This window comes from Podarcis tiliguerta (assembly GCF_965153285.1).
Source record: "Podarcis tiliguerta genome assembly, chromosome: 17".
NCBI lineage: Eukaryota > Metazoa > Chordata > Lepidosauria > Squamata > Lacertidae > Podarcis > Podarcis tiliguerta.
In genome coordinates, this window is record NC_139550.1 from 8949349 (window position 1) to 8976156 (window position 26808).

A 26808-nucleotide genomic window follows, 5' to 3' on the forward strand; every position below is an offset into this window, starting at 1 on the left:
ACTTTGCATTATTTTTACCGCTCGCCCTCCTTGAAAAAGTGCCTGGATCAGATGCAAAAGTGCAGAAAGATTTTTCACCCGACATGGAATACAAATGATCCCTTTACCTTGTGGTTATATGCAGGTGGTGTCCTGCTGGCAGACAGTGGTGTGGAGGCGCACAGCAAATACATAAGCTGGTGGAAAGGCAGAATAAAAATCTGCAGAAGAAATAAATGCATTCCTGGGGACAACACAAGGTGAATGGGGAGGCAGCTCCCCATCAACACTGCGCAGTGCTCAGGAGGGGCATTGGACACCCAAGGAGATTGCATATATGCTGAGCATCACCCATGCATGGAAGTCCACTTCCATGCGCAGCTCTGCACTGTGGCCTCAAGGTAATGCACTACATTTTAGCAGTGTGCCTTTAACACACTGGTTTCAGTGAATGTATATCCCTCCATCATGCATTTGATGCAGGAGGTTGGAATGTGTGCAGAGGAGGGCATATCGCCCCACAGCTCAATCAAATCTGTATGTATGCATTGCAGCAGGTAAGGGGGGGGGGACTCTTGGGTGATCCTCCTGCCCAAGGTCTCTGGATTAATGTAATAAGTATAAAGGCAGAAGTAGTCACCAATTGCCACTGGAAAGAAATTGGCATGCAAGTTCTGGTGTGCTAGAAAATGTTGGCAGTCATATTTTTAAAACATTACGGTGTTAACATTTGAACACGCAAAACAAGGGTCACTACGCTGTTATTGAGAGGATTCTTTCCAGAAAGGCAGCCTAGAACCATCTAAAATAAATAGACTTGTGTAGACGTAGCATTTTAAAAAATGTATTTTGTAACAGGAGCTTTAGAGAAAATGTTCAATAATGGATCCATATGAACCCAGGACAAAGGAATCTCTGGATTCCGTATTTAACATAGCTCAGGTTTAAAATTATAATTACTTCAACCAAGACATAGATTGCACACGCCATGTTTGCAAACAACACAATACAGAATGGACACCGCACTCTTCTAAAGTTACCCTCTGACACCAAAATTAAATTTAAAGAATTGAAGGTCTCGGCAGAACATTTGATTGAATTTGACAACAGAGACCTAGGAAGATGAAGGCAAAATTCACATGTACAATTAAACAGGGAAATGAGGTTTAAAACACAGTATCACTAACAAGGAACTCTGGTGAGCACTGACTGGGCTAGTTACTAACCTCTCCCTGTTAATTTTCTCCACCAACCTTTTCATAAACTTCAGCCTCAATGGTGGGCAATGGCATTTTTTTAAAAAAAGAATATAATTAATCAAATTAGCAGCGATCTACATTCTTCCACCAGAGAGGTGGCAATGATAGCCCCAGAATGCTTCCTCATTTCACCCCCAGTAATGTATAGATAACTAAAACATGTCATGTGACATCCTCTTGTTGCAAGCGTCTCTGCCCCTCTCCCCTCTACTTCACTGACAGGGTAGGAAGCAAAAGATGCTACGCTATCTTGTCACGTTCCACATGTTAGTTTACTAGACAGGCCCCAAAGGGCAGATGAGACCCAGGGTTGCCGTTTCCGGCAGTAGCCATGCAATCTCTGCATTGTCACATTTCACCAATAATAAGGCAGGCAGGCAGGAATACTGATCTCCTGGAAGAAACACCGAAGAGGAGACGAGAGATGATAAATGGGTTAAAATATAAATTGCACAAGGAACAGTCTGAAGCAGGGGTGGGGAGAGTGAGTGCAAGCAAGACTGAGCGGAGAGAAAGAAAGAGACACAGAGAGAGAGAGAACAAAGAGAGAGAGTGTAGAGCACAAAGCAACAAGCAGCCAAAGATGGAGCTCAGAGCAAGAAAATGAAAAGCCAAAGAGCAGAAGACAGTGCACAGAGCACGAGACAGCAGAGTGCGAGAGAGCATGCAGAAAAATGACTCGCTGCCCCAAACCTGAAGAAAACGAGCTTCTGATCAGAAGAAGCAGCCGCAACAGACCTTAAAAACACTCCTAAAATTAGAAAGCTGCCTGCAAACTGCAAAGCTATTCCCTTTTTACATCCAAGTGCAGGGCCAGGAGGCCGAGGTTTCGGTTGCCCAAGTCTAGATTTAAACTACGCGTTAGTAACTAACTCCGTACTCTTCAGCTCGGCTGAGCAGTGCAACACATTCCCCAAGGAAGGGGCTGAATGTCCTTCATTTACCAGCTCCTAGGAGTCTCTGGGGTGGAACCAGATGCTACAAGGAGCAATCGCGAAAAGGGGGGGTGAAAAAATGCACAAAATGACCCGTCTCTCTCTCTCTCACACACACACACACACTTACATGCTACACATGACCAGGGTGAGAAGAGGCAAAGCAGCAGCAACACAGGACAGCAGCATCTCCATCCTTCTTGCCGTAGCTGCTGTTCCCCACCCCCCCCCTTGGATTTACCTTTCACTACTGGCAAAGGTGTGGTGAACTGTATCCCAGCGGGACTAGCTTATTCCTTAGAATCTCTTCTTGCTCTCGACAGCCATATATAAACTTAAGGATATCACCAGCTCTTGACCCCACCTGGAGTTCCATGAAACATGCAGTAGTGGCTGCAGGAGGAAATCTATTCTCCAAGAACACAAGAAAAGTTAGACCCAGTGTTCTCTCAATCACCACTCAAGGTATAAGATCTGCAACACTCGTGGGAAGTTCTGGGGTGGGGGGGAAGTGTCTTTGTCCTCAAAGGATGCTACAATCTTGGTCGTCTCCCAAGAAGTTCTCCTGGGCTTGTAACAATTCTCTGATGTTGGCGTGCTTGCTTGCACTTCCACAAGAGAAGACCTTCCCGGGTCTTCTCCTTGCAGCAAATGTGGGCTCCAAACTATCGACAGTCATTTGACAGTTGTCAGTGCCAGAGAATTTTAAATAAGTGTGGCCATTACAATAGCCCTGAGTGGCCTCTAGCCCCTATGCCACAAGGAGACGCTTCCACAGGCACAAGGGCAACAGTTCCCGCGCTCACACATGGTAGACCTCTTCCTCTTCCATAGCATGGTTGGTGTATCCTGGAAGCTGGACCAAAGTGTTGCGCCTTATGATGTCCCAACCGCAGTTTGAGCTCCTCCGCGATAAATTGGGTGTGTCAGAAGGAGTGCCAATGGGCACCTGCCTCGTTGAGCAAGTCTGTCCTCCATCTTCTGCCCCCGCTGGCAATTTGCGCTTCAGGTACTTTTCAAAGGCATCCCTTCGGTGGGGCTCAAATGTTTTAGGCTGCTTTGGCTGCCGGTTTTCACAACGACTTTCAACCCTACAGACAAGGGAGAAACAAAAAGAGGAAACGGTTTACTGCCCAGGTTTGGTCCTCTTTCCAAGCTGAAGACAAAATAACTTTGTTGTGGCTAACTGTAATGTTAAATGGCCAACTGTAGCATTAAAAACTTGTCAAAAACCTGAGCCAAAGGTGTATGGGAGACTATCGGGCACAGTGTTCCCTTTACTCTAGACTCATAACTAGAAATATCCTTGAATCTTCTTCTGGAAAACAGCTGGAGAAACCTAGTGAAATGAAAGCTAAAAATCCAGAGAAGCCCAAACCACTGCTCAACTTGGGGGAGCAGGATGGACCAAGATGCTTTACGTTTGTTTTGCCTTAAACTTAACATTTTGTGAATTCTGTGAAAGGCCTTCTACCTTTCCCCCATAACTGATGCACTATGTCCTTGTTTTTAAATTCTGAATCAGGAGAGAGGGGAGATCTGTTCTCCTTGCTCCGACTCCCCTAGCACAGCAGCAGCAGCAAAGAGAAGGCAATCAGCTTTGGCCAATTTCTCTCCCCATCATCTGGCACTTTTACTATACAGTGCATAAATTTAACCTGTGGGATTCATTTGCACAAGATTCGCTGGAAGCTAAGTAGGCCAGAATTAATTATGCATGTGATCATGACCAGTAAGAGCTCAACGCAGATTAGCAAGAAGACAATACAGCTATGATTATACTCCACGAAGGCCATTTTCTGAATGGCAGTTTACAAGAGCCCACTAACCCTGCTGGCAGGTTCATTCATTTCCCCTCCAAACTACAGGGGTGCAGAATCAGACAGGCACCAAGAATAGATTCCCTGCACAAATGCAGAATCCTCTACAGAGCCAGTGCCCTGTGTATGATCTGCCCCCATAACCCAGTACTATGTGCCACCACCACCCCAAAGAACAGGACTAAAAAGAACATGTCACACCCCACATTTCCCTCTCTTCCAAATGCTGTGCCAAAACCATTTCTGCATTAATATAGGGTCTTGGAAGTGACTGCCATTTTCAGCGATTTTTCAAAACTCGTGGAAAAATATGTTTGCATTCTTTCAGTGATGTTGCTCTTTGTGGCTCTATTTTGCTGCTTCTGGCCCCTTGTAGTCTTCAGCTTCATGCACCCACAAGTGCCACTTTGTTCTGCTGGCTGTGACGGCAACCCCCATGATTTGTTCAATGATATAGTCAAGTACCTGGATAGCTCAGTTGGTTAGAGTGTGGTGCCAATATTGCCAAGGCTGCAGGTTTGATCCCCGTGTGGAACAGCTGCATATTCCTGCATTGCAAGGGGCTGACCCAGACAAGCCTCAGGGTCCTTTCCAACTCTACAATTCTATGTAACAATGCTATGTTTCATGTGGTGAAATCATGAGCACACAGCATCACACAGGGTTGCGACAGCCAACTGGGCAAATTCATCCGTGAGGGCAATGAACAATAAGGCCAGTGGTATTAAGCAGCAACCAAGGGGAAAAAGGAGTCACTGGAATAGCAGCAGAACAATGCAAATTATTAGTGTGAGTGCGTTGGATTTTGAGGCCGAAGCCCAGGATCCCTTGCAGCAGAATGGGAAGGAGGGCCCTCAAATACAAGACAGTCTCTGGATAATCACATTTTGATGGGAGTGATGCTGCCTAAAGAAAAAGCATCCCTGGGAGAGCATTAAGTCCACAGAATAAAACTGCCCAAATTGCATCATTGCAAATGCACTATTTTCTGAGCAAATATTGAAATCAATGAACGTTATTTGCAATCATCCTTCCCTGCCCCCTTGCTGGCTGCCTCAGATTTGACCTTTAAGAGTAGCAAACCTATCTGACGATGCAGATATGGTGTTGTATTTTCACCCCTTGGCAGAGTCGTTTACAGTACAATGGTACCTCGGGTTACATACACTTCAGGTTACATACGCTTCAGGTTACAGACTCCACTAAGCCAGAAATATTACCTTGGGTTAAGAACTTTGCTTCAGGATGAGAACAGAAATCGTGCGGCGCGGCAGCAGCAGGCTAAAGTGGTGCTTCAGGTTAAGAACAGTTTCAGGTTAAGAATGGACCTCCGGAACCATTTAAGTACGTAACCAGAGGTGCCACTGTATGTTATATACAAATATCCATGGGCTTCGCTGACTAGCTGTGGTAGTGAAATGGTCCAATTGCTAACCAGAAAAAAAAATACGTTAACAGGCCACTTGCGCATTTGTCCCACAAAATGAGCGGCTCAACCTTTATCTCAAAACGATGGCCGTCCTTTGGCAGTAGCCCCATTCAAGTGTTCTAGAAACCTCATGTGATGTGGGGCAAGTGGGGCTGACCTACTGCTGTCCACAACCACCTTGCCCAAGTTGGAAGGAGGGCACCTGAAACACAAATCCTGCTCTCCTGGTGTAGGCCGCAGATTTAGAACCTGAGAAAATCAGGGTTGAACCACGTGCGGAGAACCTACACAAAGAGAAACAGCTTCCTATGCAGCTATTGCACCAGCAGCCCATGGGGGGTGACGGTATGTGTGGAGCTGGTCCAACTCTGCTTCACAATACATAAACTGCACCAGAGATGTCCTCCACATTTGTTTCTCTGTTGAGAGAAACGGGCAAGGTCTTCTCTCTCCTCTGCTCCCCGCTTCCCACCATAGTTCAACACTTAAGGGAGAAGCACAACTGTCAGAGCAAAGCTCTTCCACTTGAACGCAGCTTCAGTCTTACGACATAAAGATTATATGAAGCTTCCATTCTCAGTGGCCTGAAACTGTATGTCCGTCCAGGGGAAAGAAATGCTTCCCCCTTGTGTTCTGCTGGGGAAAGTACGGGGTGGCGGCGCAGAGATCAATGGGGCATCTCCAGATCGAGACAATCGTGACAAATCACTCCATATTTTGTCATACCCCCTAGGCAAAGGGGTAGAATTACCCTCCTTGCAAATGCTACTAATTCAATTATATGGAGCTATGAGAGCGACGGCCTCTTGCCTTTACCAGCTGTTACCATTCCTGTGCCAACTCCCGAAATTCAAGTTACCAGCGAGTGCTGATGCAGTGCTTGGAGTGTCTCTGTATATCGTTGAGGAGGGTGGCTAAGGGAGGTTATGAGCCCTGCTTTACAGAAGACAAATCTTCAATTTTGAAGGGCTATCAGAGGACAGTCCTCTGTCTGAAAGTGTCAACTGTCTGCGGGCTGTCCAGTCCAAGTCTGGTTTAAAGATAAGGAACCAGAAAAGATAGAAAGCATGAACCTTGGCAATCACCTATCAACACTTAGCAGCACCTGGAGAAACCACTATCCTGAGATTTCTATTTAAATTACAGAAATCACAGTGGTACCTTGGTTCTTGAATTTAATCTGTTCCAGGAGTCCTTTCGACTTCCAAAACTGTTCGAAAACCAAGATGCGGCTTCCAATTCGTTGCAGGAGCTTCCTGCACTCAAATCAGAAGCCGCTTCAGACATTCGGCTTCCAAAAAACGTTCGAAAACTAAACATTCACTTACAGGTTTCCGGCATTCAGGAGCCAATTTATTCGGGAGCCAGGCCGTTGGACTACCAAGGTACCACTGTATTTGTAAATTTGTATCTATTGATGCAAACTGCCATTTATAAATTTTGTGCAGATTTTGTGTTTTTTTTTTTATGATGCAAACCCTCTTTTTGGGAGGACATTGCAGAACTGGTGATCCTATTTTGGGGGGGGGGGGCATTGCTGAAGAAGGCTAGCATTCAATATTCTCCATTTTACAGTACAAATCTGAAATGTGGAGTGTCCTGGTAAAAATAGCAAGCTGTTTGGCAATTGGGAGCAGATCTACCTTGTTACATTTCTGCATGATAAGCTTGGATTTCTTCTTCCCACTCCCACATATCCAAGAGTGATCGGTGTTCATATCTTAGGAGATGTAACATACATATATATGCATAATTTTATTTGTGTGCCTCCTTTGCACAGTTCAAACCATGCTCAAGGCGGCTTACAACATGGAAAAGAACTACAACGTAAGTAGTCATGAACAATAAATTAAAAATGTACACAACCAAACGGAACAATTTCTACATAGGTCGCAACAAAATCTAAACGACAACAGCAACAAAAACCGTCCCCCAAAAACCACCCAAAACAACCCAGCCAGAAGAATGAACAAAGCAGGGATGCGAACTAGGGGCAAGCATTCATCTCAGCAGCGATGAATGAGGGAAGCATGTCTGCACAAATCAGTAGCCAGCAGTAGAACGCAGGCAAGCAACCCCCCATTCATTTTTATGAATGCCCCACCCTGCTCTCCCCCAAGCTGCTCTCCCCCAAGCCTTACTGTGGGGAAGGAAGATGTACTGAGCAGCACAGGGCTCCAGCAAAGACCTGATGGTCCTCTCCTCCTTCAGGAAAAATTGCCCCCTGAGCATCTTATTCCAGCAGGAGAGATGACACTTGTAGCCCACCTCATCTCCCACAGGAGGAGAGGTCCAATAGGTCTCTCCCCATATTGTCAGTTCCCTCTACTTCCTCATATACCCCTTCTCTTTCCCCCTTGGCCAGCTGTTCTTCCCAATGAGTGTTGCAAACAACCAGAGAACCCCCTTGAGGTTTCAGCATGTTTGGCATAGACACTTGACTGCAACTGACTTGGCCCATTCCTAGATCAAACCATCTCCTAGATCAAAATGTTGTGCAAATTACCAAAAAAGCTAGACGTTAAATCCAGATATTTCAGGCCTTGGCAAGTGCTGCTAGGGCACATCTAGCTGCCTTTTGCAGCTATTTTAATATGTGACTGGCAAAAGCCTGCAAGGACAAGGCCACAGGTGGAACTTTTTTCCAGCCAAACTGTATGGGGTTCTTTTAACTGGAGGTGCCATAGATTGAACCTGGATATCAATATAGGCACACCGTGGACTCTACCACTAAGTGATAAATCTTAAAGTGACTCTTCAAGGTCATCTGGCATTCAGTTCTATTGCCAGAAGAGTATTTCCCTGTAGGCAAAGTATACAGCCTCAACAGCTGTTCTCACCCAAATCGCAACGAAACTCCCTACAAGTATGAATATAATCAATAGATGAATGCAGACTTCACACATGGGTATAGGTAAAGGTAAAAAGGTAAAGGACCCCTGGATGGTTAAGTCAAGTCAAAGACCACTATGGGGTTGCGGGGCTCATCTCACTTTCAGACCAAGGGAGCCGGCGATTGTCCACAGATAGCTTTCTGGGTCATGTGGCCAACATGACTAAACCGCTTCTGGTGCAACGGAACACCGTGACAGAAGCCAGAGCGCACAGAAACGCTGTTTACCCATTTATACATACGGGGATACTTAGCAGAAGGGACGCGGGTGGCGCTGTGGACTAAACCACAGAGCCTAGGACTTGCCGATCAGAAGGTCAGTGGTTCAAATCCCCGCAACGGGGTGAGCTCCCGTTGCTCGGTCCCTGCTTCTGCCAATCTAGCAGTTCGAAAGCACGAAGTGCAAGTAGATAAATAGGTATCGCTCCGGCGGGAAGGTAAATGGCGTTTCCGTGTGCTGCTCTGGTTCGCCAGAAGCGGCTTAGTCATGCTGGCCACATGACCCAGAAGCTGTACGCCGGCTCCCTCGGCCAATAAAGCGAGATGAGCGCCGCAACCCCAGAGTCGGCCACGACTGAACATAATGGTCAGGGGTCCCTTTACCTTTACCTATACTTAGCAGGGAGTAGCTGCTGCTCCCTGTTGAGTATACACATGGGGCTTACACACACTTACTCTTTCCAGGCAGAGGTCCACACTTTAACTTGTCTGTGTCTGAACAGGGTTTGTTTTTGTCCTGAGCTTTCCCCACAAAATGCTATTTAGCGCTCAATCAGAGCAAACGTCAATTTGGGTTTTCTGCAGATTGATCTTTGCTCTTTGAAGCACAGGTTTTTGCAAGGAAAGCTCCAGAGCAACAAAAATGGGAGTTTGGACTGAGAGATTTAAATCGCAGACCATGCCTGGAAAGCCCAGGTTTGTTGCTGTGAAATGGACCTTGGAGAAAAAGGTAAACAGAAAATCATCAAATCCAATAGCCTTTACACTAGAAAAGTACAGAAAGCAATGAAAACCGAATGAAAATAATTAGAACTTGGCTTGCTGAATGGGAGTTTCCATTTCTCCAGTGCTAACTTTTAAGAGACATGTTGTAATATTGCTCTAAGCACAACAGGTGTTCAGTTGCTAACGTTATCCTTCTGAATTGCAACCTGAAACCATTATAGTGTAATGTTTACATGAGATCCTGATTCTCCAGAATTATTCGCCTATGTCACTTGTGGAATTTTCCAAAGCAGCAAAGGGATTTTTGTTTATTGTTTTGGAAAGTTTGAACAAAATATGTCGAACTATTCTATAAACCGAAGGTTAAAGAGAAAAAGCAATATAGTTTCCACCTGCTGTGAAAGAAAAGTATGGCCATTAATTTATTGGAAAGTGCTGCAGGGATCACAGCAGCCTGAAACTTAGCACGGTCACAGTTTGCCTGTGTAACTTGTGTTGGCAAAGCTATTAATTTTAATAACACCAGAGCTTAGGAGTGTATCAGATGTACACATAGTACACAACAGAGAACGCAGTGCCAGCACATGACATCTGGGAAGAAGGCATTTGTGCGTATGCTTCGATTTGCTGAAGTATAATAATTAACTCCCCCCCCCCACCCGACTCCAAATAAGATCAGCAAAGATAGGCAAATTTAGATCATGCTGGAATCTAAATGTATGCAACACACACAAAAAGGCACAAGGTTTCTTGTTTACCAGCCAAAGCACAAGGGAAGAATCCCACCAAACCAACACAGTACTGTGAATTATAATAGTTGGGAGTTGCCAGGAAATGTTGCCTAAAGCAAAATTTGGCAGTGAATGTGGAGGTCCCTGCTTGGCCAAAACACCAGAGGAATTTTCAGGGCTCTAAAAGGGGTTCATAGGCAACAAAGTTTTTTCAGATGGGGTTCTATACATTTCTTGTTGTTATACTGTCCTGGCACAGAGGGTAGGCACAGAGAAACCTGAAAACTGGTGCTGACCTGAAAGTTTTGCAAAAATAATGAGAGGAATTCAACACCACACTAAGGCAATCGTTCCATCAGGGCAAGCATTTTGGCTTGTTAAGACGGAATGATCCTCCTCCTGTGTGCTGTTCCTGGGGTTCTTCCATCCCAAACTAATTTTGGGGGCACAAGAGAGGGAGGAAAAACCCATTGCACAAGCAGAAGTCCTTGCACAGGGCTTCTGCTGACCCAGTAACTAGAGTCCAAGGGAGTCTTTCGGAAATGTTTCAAGCAAAGGGCTGAGAAACTATGCTGCAATTTCCCACTGGTAAGGGGATCACTTCCTAAGTGAACATTAATGGAAGCATTGCCTTCCCTTTAATAGGCTTAATATGCCCTTAGTGACGTATCTGATTGGCCACAGAGAATTCTGATGCGCTCACATCCACTACATGATCCCTCATTAGTTGGAACGCTATGAAGTAGACAGGCAGAGAGAGAAACAGCCACACTGAATCAGCAGCAGCCAGGGGTGAGGGTGGGGACCACGGCTGTGAACACACATTAATCAAGGGGATCTCCCCTGGAGGATCAAGGGGTCTCCCTTGGAGAGGTTCAGTGCTATCACCTGTGGGCCAATCAGAACAATGGATTCTTATCCTAGTGTGTGTGTTAGCTGGCTTACCAATGCCAGGATGGCTCCGTTATCAACTACGGTTTCTCAGTGACCACTGTTAATGTAGCTATCACCACCTGTACTTGAACGCAGTTAATTTTTCCTTTGACCTCGCTGTTTACAATTTCCCAGACACAATCATGTATATCAGCAAGTGAGGACAACACTGCATGCAAGCAATGGGGTGGACTATAGTCTACAAAAGCTAATGTCATAATAACGTTGTTGGCGTTTAAGGTGCCAAAAGGTTGGTATTCAGCATAGGAGATTTACAGGAATGACTATGATGGACAAGCTAAACCTACCTGAGATACCACCGGTCGCCCAGCCCATACTCCTGCCCCCAGATCCCAGACCGAGGCCAGAGGCATTGTGGGAGTTTGCGCTCTAGCATGACAGTAGTTGCAACAACCTGAAACACACAAGTTTGAAAAAGATGGGTCATTAGTTTCATTGAAGATTGAGGGAAAGAGAGCTAGCGCCCCCTCAGTCAATTTCAATTTCTCCCCCCCCCCATATTAAATTCACTTCCAATTCCATATTAGTTTACTTTAAAAAAAGGAAGTCCAGCATTTTTGTCTGCCATTTTCCTAATGCTATTTGATTTTATTTTCTTCATATAACTTATATACCACTTGATTTTTAAAAAAACCTCAAAGCAGTTTACAAAAAATAAAACAATACAATTGTTATTATTCGCATTACACACCATTCGCCAGCAGGTTCCAAGGCTGGTTATAATTATAACAAATTAAAATTCAGATTTGAATCTGTTATTTGCATCTTTATGCCCATACTCATGGCTCCTTCAGGAGGAAATGCCAAGTACAAATTTAATAAATAGAGAATTATTAGACAGTTGTAAACATTAACAACAAAATCAGCTCGGGGAAAGAGGTCAATCATCATCTTCAGTTAACAGGACAAAGCGTCAACCAATCACCTGGGCTCTCCAGAGTTCGTCCCGTTCGTGGGCCACCCGCCAGTGGGTGTCCCCCATCATGGCAATGAGCAGGTTGAGCATAAGGAGAGTGGCGATGACAGCAAAGGCAGAGTATGTGATCCCATACATGAAAGGCAAGTCCACTTCGTAGTTGGCAGGTCCATCAATGATGGTCAGGAAGAGTTCAAAAGTGCTAAAGAGGGCCATGGGGTAGTTGTAGAAGTGGCCCAGCTCATCAGGGTCTTCTGTTTGGAAGATAATATAAAACGCTGGAAAAGAAAGAAGAAGAAGAGTGAGATATTGCATGTATCAATATTGACCCATGCATAACATGTGTCATATGTGAAGGGGATCTTTAGGACATTTGCCTCTTCTGGGCAACGTTGCATAGCTTTAGATTTCCTCTCACTTTCTTAAGGGATGCTGCTCAGTGGCAGAGCACAAGCTAAGCAAGCAAAAGAGTTCCAGCTACTGATGTCTCCAGTTAAAGGATCTCCAGCTCCAGCTGGGCTTAGGAAATACCCAGGAGAGCCCCTTCTAGAAAGATCAGACTGGACTGGGCTGAATGGACCAAAGACTTGGCTCATCATAAAAAAAAAACAGAGTAATTATTACAGTTGTTATAGTATTTTACAGGGTAAAAATTTGCATTTAAATTGTCCAACACATCATGTATGGTGTACATTATTCAACATTAATTTTATCTTAACTCTCATTTATTTTAGAGATTGGGTGCTATTTTATTTTAATAGTTAGTTATTCTGTAGATAGAGGATTATGGCACACAGAACTTGGACAGTCCACAGCCAAGGACCTTCTTTCTTGAGCTTCTCTGGCTTTAGCTCAGCTGATACAGGGCACCCTTTGTCCTCCATCTGCAATATGTGAATACAAACAATCATCAGACCTTTTCAGAACAGCCTGGAACATGTCACCTACCAGAGGCAAAGCCAAGTATCACCACTGCCATCAGCCAGCAGAAGCGCATAAGGTCTCCAAATATCATCTGCACATGTAAACAAAGGAACACACAGTAATGAGAAGCAACTCCACTCACACACAATCCTTGACATGAGGAACAGATGGCTAGATCAGACCAGAACCCTTTTGGATCAGAATGGAGATGTGAAGGCCTAGTAAAAGATACGGGTAAATGGAGATAGAATCAATCCCCCATTTGTCCAGCTTTTGAAAAACTGGAAATAATAACAAGAAAAATGGGGGACATTCCTCCTATGTTTCTGGGTTTGTGGGGGCCTTCACATTTCTACATCAGACCATATTACACTAGTGCTAATCTAAGGAGACGCAGCTCAGGGAGAGCATCTGCCGTCTGATGTCATACAATTGTCTGGTTCTATCTAGAAATACAGTGGTGCCTCGCAAGACGAAAAGAATCCGTTCCGCGAGTCTCTTTGTCTTGCAGTTTTTTTCGTCTTGCGAAGCAAGCCCATTAGCGGATTAGCGCTATTAGCGGCTATTAGCGGCTATTAGCGGCTATTAGCGGCTATTAGCGGCTATTAAAGGCTTAAGGGATTAGCGGATTAGCTGCTAAAAGGCTATTAACGGCTTAGATCAGCTGATAAGCGGCTTAGATCAGCTGTTAAGCGGCTTAGCGAACAGCTGTTAAGCGGCTTAGGGGCTTGGGAAAAAGGGGGGGGGGACCCCAGGAATCGCAAGACATTTTCGTCTTCCGAAGCAAGCCCATAGCAAATTCGTCCTGCGAAGCACCTCCAAAACGGAAAACCCTTTCGTCTAGCGGGTTTTCCGTCTTGCAAGGCATTCGTCTTGCGGGGCACCACTGTACTTCTTTTCATTTGCGGTGAATCTACAGTGGAGCCTTGGTTCTCAATCTTAATCCATCCCAGGAGTCCGTTCAACTCCCCAAACCATTTGAAAACCAAGGTGCAGCTTCTGATTGGCTGCAGGAGCTTCCTGCACTCAAGCTGCGTCGGACATTTGGCTTTTGAAAAACATTCAAAAACTGGGTTTTGGCGTTTGGGAGCTAAAACATACAAGTACCAAGGCATTCGAGAACCAAGGTACGACTGTATTGCCAATTTATACAGACTAGATATGCATTCAAAGGGACTGCTTATAGGGCACAATGCCCACTGTCATCTGCCTGCCATTCCATCTCCCCCAGGGAGGAAAATCACCTTAAGAGAGGATGGCCGAGATACCAGGTGGTGGAATACTCCTTCATAGAGGTGAGATGCCCATGGTAAAGGTAAAGGGACCTCTGACCATTAGGTCCAGTCGTGGCCGACTCTGGGGTTGCAGCGCTCATCTCGCTTTATTGGCCAAGGGAGCTTCCGGGTCACATGGCCAGCATGACTAAGCCGCTTCTGGAGAACCAGAGCACCGCACGGAAACGCCGTTTACCTTCCCGCCAGAGCGGTACCTATTTATCTACTTGCACTTTGATGTGCTTTCGAACTGCTAGGTGGGCAGGAGCTGGGACCAAGCAACGGGAGCTCACCCCGTCACGGGGATTCAAACCGCTGACCTTCTGATCAGCAAGTCCTAGGCTCTGTGGTTTAAGCCACAGCGCTGCCCGCGTCCAGAGATGCCCATGAGACCCCTCTTTTTTTCTTGCCAGCATAGAGGTGCTTTTTCCACTGAGGATCATTACAACCCCATGATCCCAAAGCAGAAAGATGCTGTCGTCATCACGACCCTGGCAGTGTTTTTACTTCACCAGCAGTCCAGAAAGGAGAAAACACCCACAGGGCGTTCCCATCTTTGAGGGAGCTCTCTACCCCCCCATCCTTGCCTCCCAAGGGAGTCCTCCCCCCAACTCACTGTGGGACAGGGATGGGTGACTTTGCACTTCCGGGGGGGAGCAACATGCTGTTGCAGATGAGTGATCCTGAACAGGCAGTGGTTTTGATATCATTATCTCTGGCTGGAGTTGCGGGGAGGTGAGAAGTGGTTGCACAAACTGTCATGTAATTAAGCCGATTGCATGTGATGTGCAACAATTATTGAGCATTGCTATTGCTTTCTGCGTTTTTAAATAGGGTCCATGTGGTACAATTAAGCTAGCTGCAAATAATAATTAAAACGACAAATCCAGGCCTGCATTGCAGAAATCACATCTATCCGTGGAGATAAAGGGGCAAGCTTTCACGCATTCCTAGTTCAAGAGCTTTCCTGAACAGCTAGCATGTGATCTCATGCGACTGGGTGGCAGAGACACACACTAAACAAACAAACATTCTTTATTGTGGCCCAAAGACCCACAAAACAAGTTCGAAAGCAAAGTACACTACGTAGGCAGTCACTGTGTTTTATGCAAGACACACTGATGCATTGCAGCATCTTACTTCCTCAATCGCCCACTGATTGCTTACTGACCTTCTGGATCATGATAGTGAAGGGCCCCAGCATCTGAAACCCTCGTGCGAAGTACATGACGTTGCACCAGCCAAGCACCAGAGCAAAGGACATGGGGACCACCTCTCCGTTTGTGCTGGTGAGACGCATCACCATGGTCACCAGTATCATCCAGGCGTATGTGATACTGCACAGGGAGAAAGAGCAAAGGAGAGTGGAAATGTTATAGGGACAGAAGTCCCCTAAAAGATGATCAAGTTGTTCATGTATGCTATGACAGCAAGCAAGAAAACCCAGTAGGTTTCAAAGCACAGTTCAGAGTTTTGGTGCTGATCTTTAAAGCCCTAAATGGCCTCGGCCCAGTGTACCTAAAGGAGCGTCTCCATCCCCATCATCCAGCCCGGACACTGAGGTCCTCTTCTGAAGGCCTTCTGGTGGTTCCCTCACAGCGAGAAGTGAGGTTACAGGGAACCAGGCAGAGGGCCTTCTCGGTAGTGGCGCCCGCCTTGTGGAACGCCCTCCCATCAAGGAAATAAACAACTATCTGACTTATAGAAGTCATCTGAAGGCAACCCTGTTTAGGGAAGTTTTTTATGTTTGGTGATTTATCATGTTTTTAATATTCTGTTGGGAGCCACCCAGAGTGGCTGGGGAAACCCAGTCAGATGGGTGGGGTATAAATAATTTTATTATTATTATTATTAGTTCAAAAATGGAAAGAAGAAGAAACTCCTACAAAAGAAGAATGGATAAGCAAGGTGATGGACTATGCAGAAATGGCAAAGTTAACAGCTAAAATAAAGAGAACTTAATGATGACAGCTTTGTGGAAGAATGGAAGCCTTTTTCAGGCTGTTTAAAGAGATATTATAGTATGATGAATTCACAAGCAGGATTCGAAGAAAGAATTAGGACTTACTGTAATATCGTTATGATATAGGAGATAGAAGAAGGGGTACAGAAAAGGGGGAGAATATAAAATCACCATGGAAAACGGGATAGGAAATTGAAAAAAAAAACAAAATTATGTATTGAAGGGTAAATGAGGAAATTTTCCTTTTTCCTTTAAATTTAATGATTTTTTTTTTAAAAAAGGAAATGGACACCAGCCCTCTCCCACAGCCTTTCTGATTCATAGATCTTTATCGCTGGACCCACAATCATAAACCAGCTAGAAAGGAACCTTACATGATGACATGGAAAGGTCCTCCAAGGATAGTTTGCCCAAAGTATTTGGTGATGCCAACTCTGAAGATATCTGGAATCTGAGACAAAGAGCCACTGATCAAAAGTGTGCTTAATTTTTTTGAGGGGAAAACCCCAAAAGAGATGGATGGATATCTAAAACATTCATCAATTTATTTGCAAAGAAACAAAAACAGAAGCCTAGACTTAAATTGAGCCTGGCAAACTTGCACCTGGATTCCCAAAGACCTCCTGAACCATTTTTAAATTCTAGAGCTCAGTCCTGGAAGCTATGAAGCAATCATCACAAGAAAAGTGACTATTAGCCACAAATAAGACAGTCATTGGACAAAGAGCACCAAAGTCAAATACAACAACTGCTGGATAGGCATGGAGCCTTTCCACTGAACATGCCACACCACGGACTACGACTGTTTCAGGTTTGTTTATAATTAGATTGAACTAGTTTAGGGAGAGAACCATGAATACAGTGGTACCTTGGTACTCGAACGGCTTGGCTCCCGAACAAATCAGCTCCTGAACGCCACAAACCCGGAAGTAAGTTTTCCGGTTTGCAAATGTTTTTTGGAAGCTGAACGTCCAACACGGCTTCTGCTTGAGCACAGGGAGCTCCTGCAACCAATTGGAAGCCACGCCTTGGTTTTTGAACTGTTTAAGGAGTCGAACGGACTCCCAGAATGGATTAAGTTTGAGAACCTAGGTACCACTGTATGTCAAAGGGAATGCCTAACATCTGATAAAGACAACTCTCTTCATTCTTTCTCCATACAACATTGCCCTGGGAGTATCAACAGTCATATTCCACTGATTCCACTGATTTCAATGGCGACTTGTGCATTTGTTCAGTTCAGGCTGTGTAACATTCTGGTTAACGTTGTGAACCGTGTGTGTGTGTGTGTGTGTGAATTCATTCTAAAGTAGAATATTAGCTTCTCCTGTCACCCTCTGAACCTTACAAAGATGGGTAAGTTTCACTGTTCTCTGTGTCTTCTAGATTTGTTTCAACCACTCAGCAATCCCAAAAGTCCTTCCTTATTTTTCCCTTTGCCAGCTGATTCCAGCCTAGCTGTCAGAATTAAGTTAACAACTAACACCTGGTGTTTCTTTGTGACAACAGCGCATTCTCCCCCCCCCCAAAAGATATTAGTGGGCTTAGCAACAGCTTAATGGGTACCATTTTCCCCTAATACCACCTTATTTAAAATGCTTGGAAACCCATGCTCTCTCATTTCACACAAGGACTCAGAAGTGAAAAGTGCTTTTCTTACCTCCAGAATCAATATCACTATGGCTCCAATAACAGTGATAAGCTCGCCCACCAACCTGAGGTCATCTTCAGGGGTGAGATAAGATTCCTGAGAAGAAAGGGAAAGAGAACATAATCCACACAGTTAGGAATATCATATAGTCAAGAGGTAAACTTATCGATCAAACCTATAGCCTTCTGAACTCAGATCTAATCTTGAACAGATTCAGAATTCCTCCATGTTCCACCATAATTAAGGACACCACTGATGCCTCAGATCACATTCATAAAAGTTATGTTCTCTGTGGCTGCTCCTCACTCCTCAGTTTGGGAGTCTCTTCTCTTCTAACAAAGCCAGAGCCCATGCATTTTCCAGAAGCAGTAGGGTATGTTTTTATTTGAACTTGTTTTTGTAGAAATGCACATGGTGGAATAATCAGCATACTAGTATCCACCCCAAGACTTTCAGCCCAATTAAACAAGGAATTAAATCATCACACTCTCAAATGGATTTTCCACATCTGATTGCTCATATCCTGTTCAGTAAAATCTAGAAGAATAGGCAAAAAAGGAGGTGGGAACATTTAGGAACCTGGACTCAATAGCCAGCCTCGCCTCTGTATTACCGTACAATTCCCTGGACTAATACTAAAATGACTTCCAGTTGTGTCTGAAAATGGCATCTAATTGCCAGGCATCTTTCATATATATTCTAGCTCCAAACTAAGTGAGCCACTTAACAACCATTTGAAGCAATTTAGGGGGGGAATTAATTGGGGCAACTCAGTCTGCCTGTCTTTAAAAAGAGAACAGGCTTCAGCCCCCTCACATCCTGCACATTAAGTGCTGATACCTGCACTTAGGAGATTGAAAATAAATATTTCAAGGTTGCTTGGAAGCAAAATTATAACAGAGAACATCATAAGCATGGTGCTTTTGTAGAAGTTACTGGGCTTCTCAGATCCCAAAAGACAGAGGGTGGGGAAACAGAGGTGCTGAAACAACCTAAAGGGAGAAAAAACTCAGCACTAGAGCAATGGAACAAGCTCAAGAATCACTAGAGCACTTGTGTAAAATATGATTGGGGGCAAGTGCTGAGTTCGGCGTTAGCAGCCTCTGTACTAACACTTGATAGTTCCAGCCATCACCAGACACTCCAAGTGTCCCATTTACCAGGGACAGTCCAGGATTTACAGAAGCTATCCTGGTTTCTGATTTGATCCTGGAATGTCCCTCTTTTCCTTAGGATGTCCCTTAGGATGTTGCAGGGCACGTAGTAAAGAAACGACCAGTGATTTAATGAGGTAGCATGTGCAACAAGGAAGCTCGCAGCCACAAAAAAACTGGGTGCAAAGTGCTGAACCTCAAGCTTCTGCAGTTCGGTCCAACTGTAGGCCTACAGGCTCCAGTAACGTGTACGTCTTCCTATTTTGGGACTTCCCCCAGAGTCAGGTGGCCACATTAGCTTCCAAACGGTTAGCAGGAATCATCTATCCCTCTTCTGCGTTCTACCACTGAGCTACAGTCCTCCCACAACCAGTGTCTCCAGTTAAGGTGGAGAGAACTGACTATATTCTAACTGGGGCTCATCATGTTCCCAATTCAAACAACAGACCAGCTCACTGTTGGGCATCTTTTGTATCATACTTTCCCGCATTTTAGGGCGTTGGACTAGATCACCCTCAGGATCCTTTCCAACTCTACAGTTCTATGATTCCCACTAAACTATTGAATAGCTTGCTGCTGTGCATTGTGCCAGGCTTTTGGTCATCATTGTTCCTCATGTTGCAAACCTACACACATGTATGGGAGCAAATCCCACCGAATGCAGAGAAACTTACATATAATTGCTGGGTAAATAAACAACTAATTAGGGTTCTTTCTAACCGTGCAATAATTCACCATTTCCCCTCTAATTTCGCCTGCTAACTGTTCAGGAAACTTGCTATATCTGGGATACCTATCTGCGGCAATCAATGCGTCTTTTTTAATTTCCTCCTGGCGGTGGAAATAGCAGATGACTTCTGCATCCTTAATAAACTCAAGTTGAGTGAGGATTTACCTGCAAAAGTTTCTGAACGTAGATTGTGTTATCCCTTTCATTTGTTTTGTTAAAGCGCCGTTCTTTCAGAGGCCGGTAGACGCAACACATTGTGAAGCAAATCATGTACAAGACGTAGAATAAGGCCAAGATGCAAAAATACGGCCTTCCATATTTATTCCACTTCAGGCTTACCAGCTCATTCACAGGGGTAAGGTCTAGGATCCGCCGAGCCTGGAGAGTATAAAGCAGGCTTTTGTCATTCTCTTCCCTAAGGAGAAGACACACCCAGAAGTAAACAATCCTCAAGGACAGAAAATACATTACACCCCCCTGTGGCTACTCATAGGAAGCTCAGTGCTGGAGGAAAATCTCCCCAATCTCAGAAAAGTTAGTCTGCCATTACTGATCCTTCCTCACTGAGGAGCCTGTATAAGCTGCCAAGAAAACAACGAACAAACAGGGCTTTCTAGAAGGTCATTTGAAAGCTACTTGTTCTAGATAAATTCAGTGTAGACCCTCCAAATGTCCCTATTTTCCAGGGGCAGTCCTGGATTCACAGAAGCCACCCCAGTTTCTGCTCTAATGCAGGAATGTTCGGCTTTTCCTTAGGATGTCCCTATTCTCATCAGAGAAATGTTAGGATAGGAGGTCCCCAGAGCTTTTTTTCAGCCAGACCTCACCGTAACTCAGTTCCGGCACCTCTCAGGTGGGCACCATTGCCATTATAAGGGAACAAGGGGGGCATTCATGGTAAGTTCCAGCACCTCTTTTCCTAGAAAAATAGTGTTGGACATCCCTATTTTCATCAGAGAAATGTTGGGGGCATCTCTATTTTCACTGGAGAAATGTTGGAGGGTAGGTTAGTGTAACAAATACCTCTCTCTTTTTGGTGGTGACAATGAGCTCCAGAAGCGACTGATCATCACCCCAGGAGTCAATTTCCGTGAGGTCATACAAGGTGGATGTCAAAGGCCCAAACATCCACTGGATGTGCTTTCTTCTTTGCATTAAATGCTGGAACATCTGGTCATTGGGAAGAGAAAAATCTCAGTTAGACTAGACCCATGTCAAGGTGGTTGCTACAGATTGTGCAGTAACCCCATGACCCCCTGCAGCACAATTTCTCTCCCTCTTTTTCTATGAAAGACTCAGAAAAATTCAATAGCATAGGGAAAGAGTGTACACAATCATAGAATAAACCTCAGTGCAGTTATATTGGCAGAAATCTCATTGTATCTAAATCATTTTTCCAACTGTAGCTCAGGGGTAGCTGACATGGTGCTTTCTAGATATCAGACTACAACTCCCATCAGCCCCAGCCAGCACAGTCAATGGTCAGGGATGAGAGGAGTTGTAGTCCTACTGCCAGAGCCCATGCCTCCAACTGTATATTTTCTTGGGGCTTAGTTCCATTCTCATATAAAGCTAATCCAATATGTCAACAGCAACTCATTTATTTTGCTTTGTCATACCCATAAATGCTCTTCCTGCTGCAATTTCGTGGGCCCAGTTAATATGTTGTCCAATATGGTGGTTGCTGCTAGGAACCCAAACCATATGAGTGCTCAGCCACACAGACAGCTGCCCATAAAAAGAGCAGCTCACAGGGTTGAATCAACCCACCCACACCAGAATGTGTGTTTTTTTTATTGTGCAGTCCTTTGCCATTTTACAGCACTTCCTGCAGCAGTTTCACCAGAGGTGCACTGTTTAATGGATATTCATCCCAGGAAAAAGAGGGTCATGGGAGATGGGGCTTTTACTACTCACACTGTCTTACAAAGAATATATAAAGGAACACTGTCTGGGCTAGTGCTCAGTCAGCTCAGGAAGCATCTCTGAGCTTGGTCAGACAAGTTCAGGAAATGCACAGTTCCTCTGCAGGTGTGCCTAGAGGTTCAATTGGGTTTAGGGGTCACAGCACAGCATTCACTCATGGATGGTCCTACTGTCTCACCAGCGTTCAAGTATTCAAATGTGGCTAACCCGTGGCATCTAAGGTGTCTGTAAAGGTAAAGGTTAAGGGACCCCTGACCATTAGGTCCAGTTGTGACCGACTCTGGGGTTGCGGCACTCATCTCGCTTTATTGGCTGAGGGAGCCGGCGTACAGCTTCCGGGTCATGTGGCCAGCATGACTAAGCCGCTTCTGGTGAAACTGGAGCAGCGCACGGAAATGCCGTTTACCTTCCCGCCAGAGCAATACCTATTTATCTACTTGCACTTTGACGTGCTTTTGAACTGCTAGGTTGGCAGGAGCAGGGACCAAGCAATGGGAGCTCACCCCGTGACGGGGATTCGAACCATCAACCTTCTGATCGGCAAGTCCTAGGCTCTGTGGTTTAACCCACAGCGCCACCCACATCCCTTAAATGTGTGGCTAGCCTCATGGCATCTAGGTGTCATCATGAGGTGGTCCATTCTGTTTTAATATATTAATGATCGCTGCATTTTTTGTTTTGTTATGTGACTTGTCAGCTTTAAAGCCTTAAGTGACTTTGACAAAGGAGGATATAAATGCATTAAAATGAAAAAACAACACAGCAGCAACCAACAGCTATGACTGCAGCAGAAGATGGCTGCGTACTCGTTTACTCACCACTGTGTTTCCCTCCACACCAGCCAGCTTAAAGGGAGTCAGCCCCTGGTTGTTGGGGACTGAGTCTAGGCCCACCAGCTCCTTCTCTTCCTTGTTGTAGCGAAGAAACAGATTGTACATTTGACAGGCAGATGCTTTGTTTGGTTGGAGAACCAAGATGTGGAGGACAGAGTTACCTGCAACAGCACAAAGTGGAAAAACAAGAATCATTCTGATATCCTGAGGAGACTTTTATAGGCGACCAATGGCCCTTGTTCTGTCTCATTAGCAATCTTGGCGGCTTTGCTGAAAGAAGAGGCCAGCATCAAAAAATAAGGCATGGAGTTCTTATGCTATCGACAGATTCATCAATGAAGTTTGTTACCAGGCTATGGGTCTCGGTTTTTCCTTTTCCTATAAAGAGCCTTATAGAAAAAAAGATCCATGAACAGCAGAATCAAACAGAGTAACTCTTGCTGTTGAACTGTAGTATTTCTGACAGGAAACAGTGAAATATGTAATCACCAATGTGGCGAGTCCAGCTGCAACTAGTTATGATTTTTCTAATCATATAACTTGATTATTAAAACTAGTTTACATAATTATTGGAATCAAGTGTAAAGCTGTTCCTGGACTATAGACCTCCCATAAGCCTTTGGGTTCCTTTGGGAGTAAGGGTGGGATAGAAATTATGATGGATAGATAGATGATAGATAGATGATAGATTAGATAGATAGATAGATAGATAGATGATAGATAGATAGATAGATAGATGATAGATAGATAGATAGATAGATAATAAGCCCTCCCTGCACTTAGAAAAACAACATGTCAGGGAGAAAGCTAGGCTCAATCTTCCCTAACACACTGATTCTCCATTGGAAGGGTGTTTGTTTTGGTGTATGTGAGGAATTCAAAAATACCCAGGGCAACCAAAATGTTCAAGGAAATGGAGCACTTCCCCTATGAGGAAATGTTGCAGTATTGGAGGAATTTTAGAGAAAAGGTGAATATCAGCCACAGGTACCAATTCTATGGAACTGAGGACACCTCATGCCTCCCCCAAGTATGTGGGGACAGGACAAACCCCCCAATCTTCAGGGGCTGGGGTGTGGTGGTGAAGGGCCCTACTGGGCCTCCATGTGGTTGTGGCAGGCCTCGGTGGGCCTCCCCACAGTGGCAGAGGGCCCCACTATGTGTGTGACATCACACGCGTGTTGAACGTGTGACATCATGTGCATGTGACAAGCCCCGCCCCCCTCATGTCCAGCGGAACTTGGTGTCTCTGGTATGAGGTGACGGGCTTGGGTTCTGCTTGAGAATTTCCCTCAGGTTGGCCACTGTGAGACTAGATGGGCCGCTAGCCTGATCCAGAAGTCTCTTCTTATGGTCTTAGCCGCACACCTGCTGCCCAGTCACCCCAAAGCTTTATCATTAGATTCTACCAATTATATAATGAACTGGGCTTCCTCTACAAGAAACTACCAAAGAACACTGGCCTACAATGCTCAGGATCCCATCATTTGGGATCTGGCTTCTTGCTGTCTCAGGAATGGCCATTTACTTCTGTACCCCGACATGGACGGCAGAGAATAGGCACTGGGCTATGAGGGAGGGGGACTACGGGGCCACACTCTTCTCCAGCATGAATCCCCCCAAGGTTCGTCGCAGATTCCCTTCGAAGATACCGTACCCAAAGAGTCTTGCACTCTGATGTTGGCGCCATTTTCAATGAGCAGCTGCACAATTGCTTCGCTCCCACCACAGGCCGCAAAAGATAGAATGTGTTCGCCTGAGGAAAGAAACAACCAGGGGGTTTAAAAGGGGGAGTAGTAGCAGGGGCACCATGTCAGATTTCCAACAGTTCATTTTTTTAAGGGAAAGAATGGGTTCCATAGCTAACACACATTACAGAACAACAAACCCCTGGGTTGCAAACTTTACACAACAAAAAATATGAGCAACACGCAGACCAGTATACTAGATAGCACTGTAATTCTTACTGCATAATATACATGATTTAGTAACAAAACAAAATGTGTGCACTTGTAAATTCTCTGATATATTTGAAATCAATTGAACACACGTCTGTAATAGATGCTATCCTGTGAGCTAAGCGGTAAAACTTTTTAGGCGTCCATGGTGCCGAAGTACAGTGGTGCCCCACAAGACGAATGCCTCGCAAGATGGAAAACCTGCTAGATGAAAGGGTTTTCCGTTTTCAGGGGTGCTTCGCAGGACGAATTTCTCTATGGGCTTGCTTCGCAAGACGAAAATGTCTTGCGATTCTTGAGGGTTTTTTCCGCTCCCTTTTTCTAAGGCGCTAAGCTGCTAATAGCCTTTTAGCAGCTAATCCGCTAATCCCTTAAGCCTTTAATAGCTGCTAATAGCCGCTAATAGCCGCTAAACCGCTAATCTGCTAATAGGGTTGCTTCGCAAGACGAAAAAACCGCTAGACGAAGAGACTCGCGGAACGGATTAATTTCGTCTTGCGAGGCACCACTGTATTAGGTGAATAACAACGGACAGTGATCCCGGATAATCCGACTGTTTCGCTGGAATCTTCTTCAGCACAAAAAGTTTTACCGCTTAGCCCACAGGATAGCATCTATTACTTTGTTTCAACCATAGACTTATTATACTTCTACGGACTTTCAAAGATTGACAGACGTGTGTTAGTTGATTTCAAATATATCAGAGAATTTACAAGTGCACACATTTTTTTTTTGTTACTAAATCATGTATATTATGCAATAAGAATTACAGTGCTATCTAGTATACTGGTCTCTGTGTTGCTCGTATTGTTTGCTGTTGTTATAGCTAACACACAGGCATAGTGACTTGGGTTGTAACACCAGCACATGGTGAATTTCCCAGTTTACCGAGAATGGTTAGCTTCACGAGAGTGATGAAAATTTTGTTAGAGATTCCGACCCCGTCCCTCCTACAGAACTATATTTCACAGGGTTCCTTAAGTCGAAGGAACTGCTGCTACAGTCGGGAACGACTGTTCCTACAGTCGATGGAACGGCTGCTACTGCTGCCTGCTGCCCCAATGGGCTGTGATATCACAATACAGACAAGTGCGCCTAAAAGCGCCAATTAATTTTGGTTGGCAAGTCCCTTGCTGAATACAACATAGAGTTACAACAACTTCAGCAAACATGATATGCCAACCATCCTAGACCATTTTATCTCATTTCAAGAAGTCAACACTTCTGTGGGGTTTCAAGAAATTACAAAATCAATTTCACAGGAAGGTAAATGCCCTTCACTCCTCCCTCTAATTAAACTGTGACCTATGCGGTTTAAAAGAAAGACTAAATATCCTTTGAGACTGCAAGCTGAGGGTTGAAACTCTGTTTGAGTGAGAGCGGCTAGATAAGGGAGGCAGAATTAAGAGACGCCCGTCCTTTTTCATGTACTGTCTCTGGAGTGTTACAATTTATTCCGAGTGAAAATTAATGAAGGCTCATTACCAAAATGCTTGAAAGTTGATCTACTAAGCATGGTTTAATTACTGCCTGAAACAGGTAGCTGGGGATCCATCTAAGCATCGCACGGCAAATGCTCAGCTCTAGTGAAGTCAGCTGGGAAATTCTGATTTACATTGGCTGGAGATTCAGTTCGTGAAGGAAAAGAAAGCTTCTGAATAAAAATACTACCATGGACAAGGGAATTGGGAGATGAAACAGCTTGTTAAAGGGCTAGAGCAACATTTTATCAGAACTGCAAGGGAATTTTGAAGAACATCGCAACGGCTAAGGGCATATTTACACTGCAAAGCTGTATCTAGAGATAAGCCTCTTTCTGGTCTGTATCAATTTCATATGCATCCATAAGTCTGCTCCATCCTCCCCACCCTCTTTAAAAAAAAATAACCTGCATGAAATCCCACATTTCTTTATGTATTTTAACCTTATTTTCTTTTTAAAAATTGTAAATAAATGCATTTTAAAACACATTTTGACACTTCTTTTGAGCAACAAACTGCACCCAAACATTCAGGAAGTGCAAGAGATGCTGGTTAGCCAAGTCCTGATCCACATTTTGGCCCAGGAACTGAGGTTCTGGTCAACTCAAACTGGAATTTTCAAAGACCAACTTTCTCTATGCACACTGGTTTTAGACAAATTTAGGTGGTTTCGGTGTTTCATTGCACCAGAAACGACTTAGTCATGCTGGATATATAACCCAGAAAAACTGTCTGCGGACAAACGCTGGCTCCCTCAGCCTGTAAAGTGAGATGGGCACCGCAACCCCAGAGTCGTCTGCGACTTGACTTAACTGTCAGGAGTCCTTTACTTCTTTATTTTTCAGTGCCAAAGAATCCTGGGAGTTTAGTGAGCGTATTCAAAGGCCCTGCTAAAGACAAGCTAGCTCACCCCGCTCCTTAAAATGACAGATTCTTGGGGCAACGGACGGCCAATAACACCAGTCAAGTTTGTGGGCAGATAAGTCCCATTTATCTGAGAACCAGGAAGCTCCAATCTCATATGTCACCTTTCTAAGTGGCCTCTTAGTCTCT

At 44.7% G+C, this 26808-nt stretch overlaps 1 protein-coding gene across 1 annotated transcript in view; it reads right to left on the bottom strand.

Annotated features, from left to right (window-relative positions):
- Window positions 1-807: 807 nt before the first annotated feature.
- Window positions 808-26808, bottom strand: part of TRPV6 (transient receptor potential cation channel subfamily V member 6) — a 73471-nt gene continuing 47470 nt past the window's right edge. Inside the window, exons 5-15 of the mRNA XM_083419853.1 lie at window positions 23974-24072; window positions 22302-22477; window positions 20581-20727; window positions 19723-19935; window positions 17683-17769; window positions 16397-16473; window positions 15231-15396; window positions 12810-12876; window positions 11871-12139; window positions 11233-11339; window positions 808-3264 (exon numbers count right to left, since the gene is read on the bottom strand). Coding sequence (XP_083275979.1) covers window positions 2976-3264; window positions 11233-11339; window positions 11871-12139; window positions 12810-12876; window positions 15231-15396; window positions 16397-16473; window positions 17683-17769; window positions 19723-19935; window positions 20581-20727; window positions 22302-22477; window positions 23974-24072 — 1697 coding nt within the window. The 3' untranslated portion in view covers window positions 808-2975. The remainder of the gene's footprint in view (window positions 3265-11232; window positions 11340-11870; window positions 12140-12809; window positions 12877-15230; window positions 15397-16396; window positions 16474-17682; window positions 17770-19722; window positions 19936-20580; window positions 20728-22301; window positions 22478-23973; window positions 24073-26808) is intronic.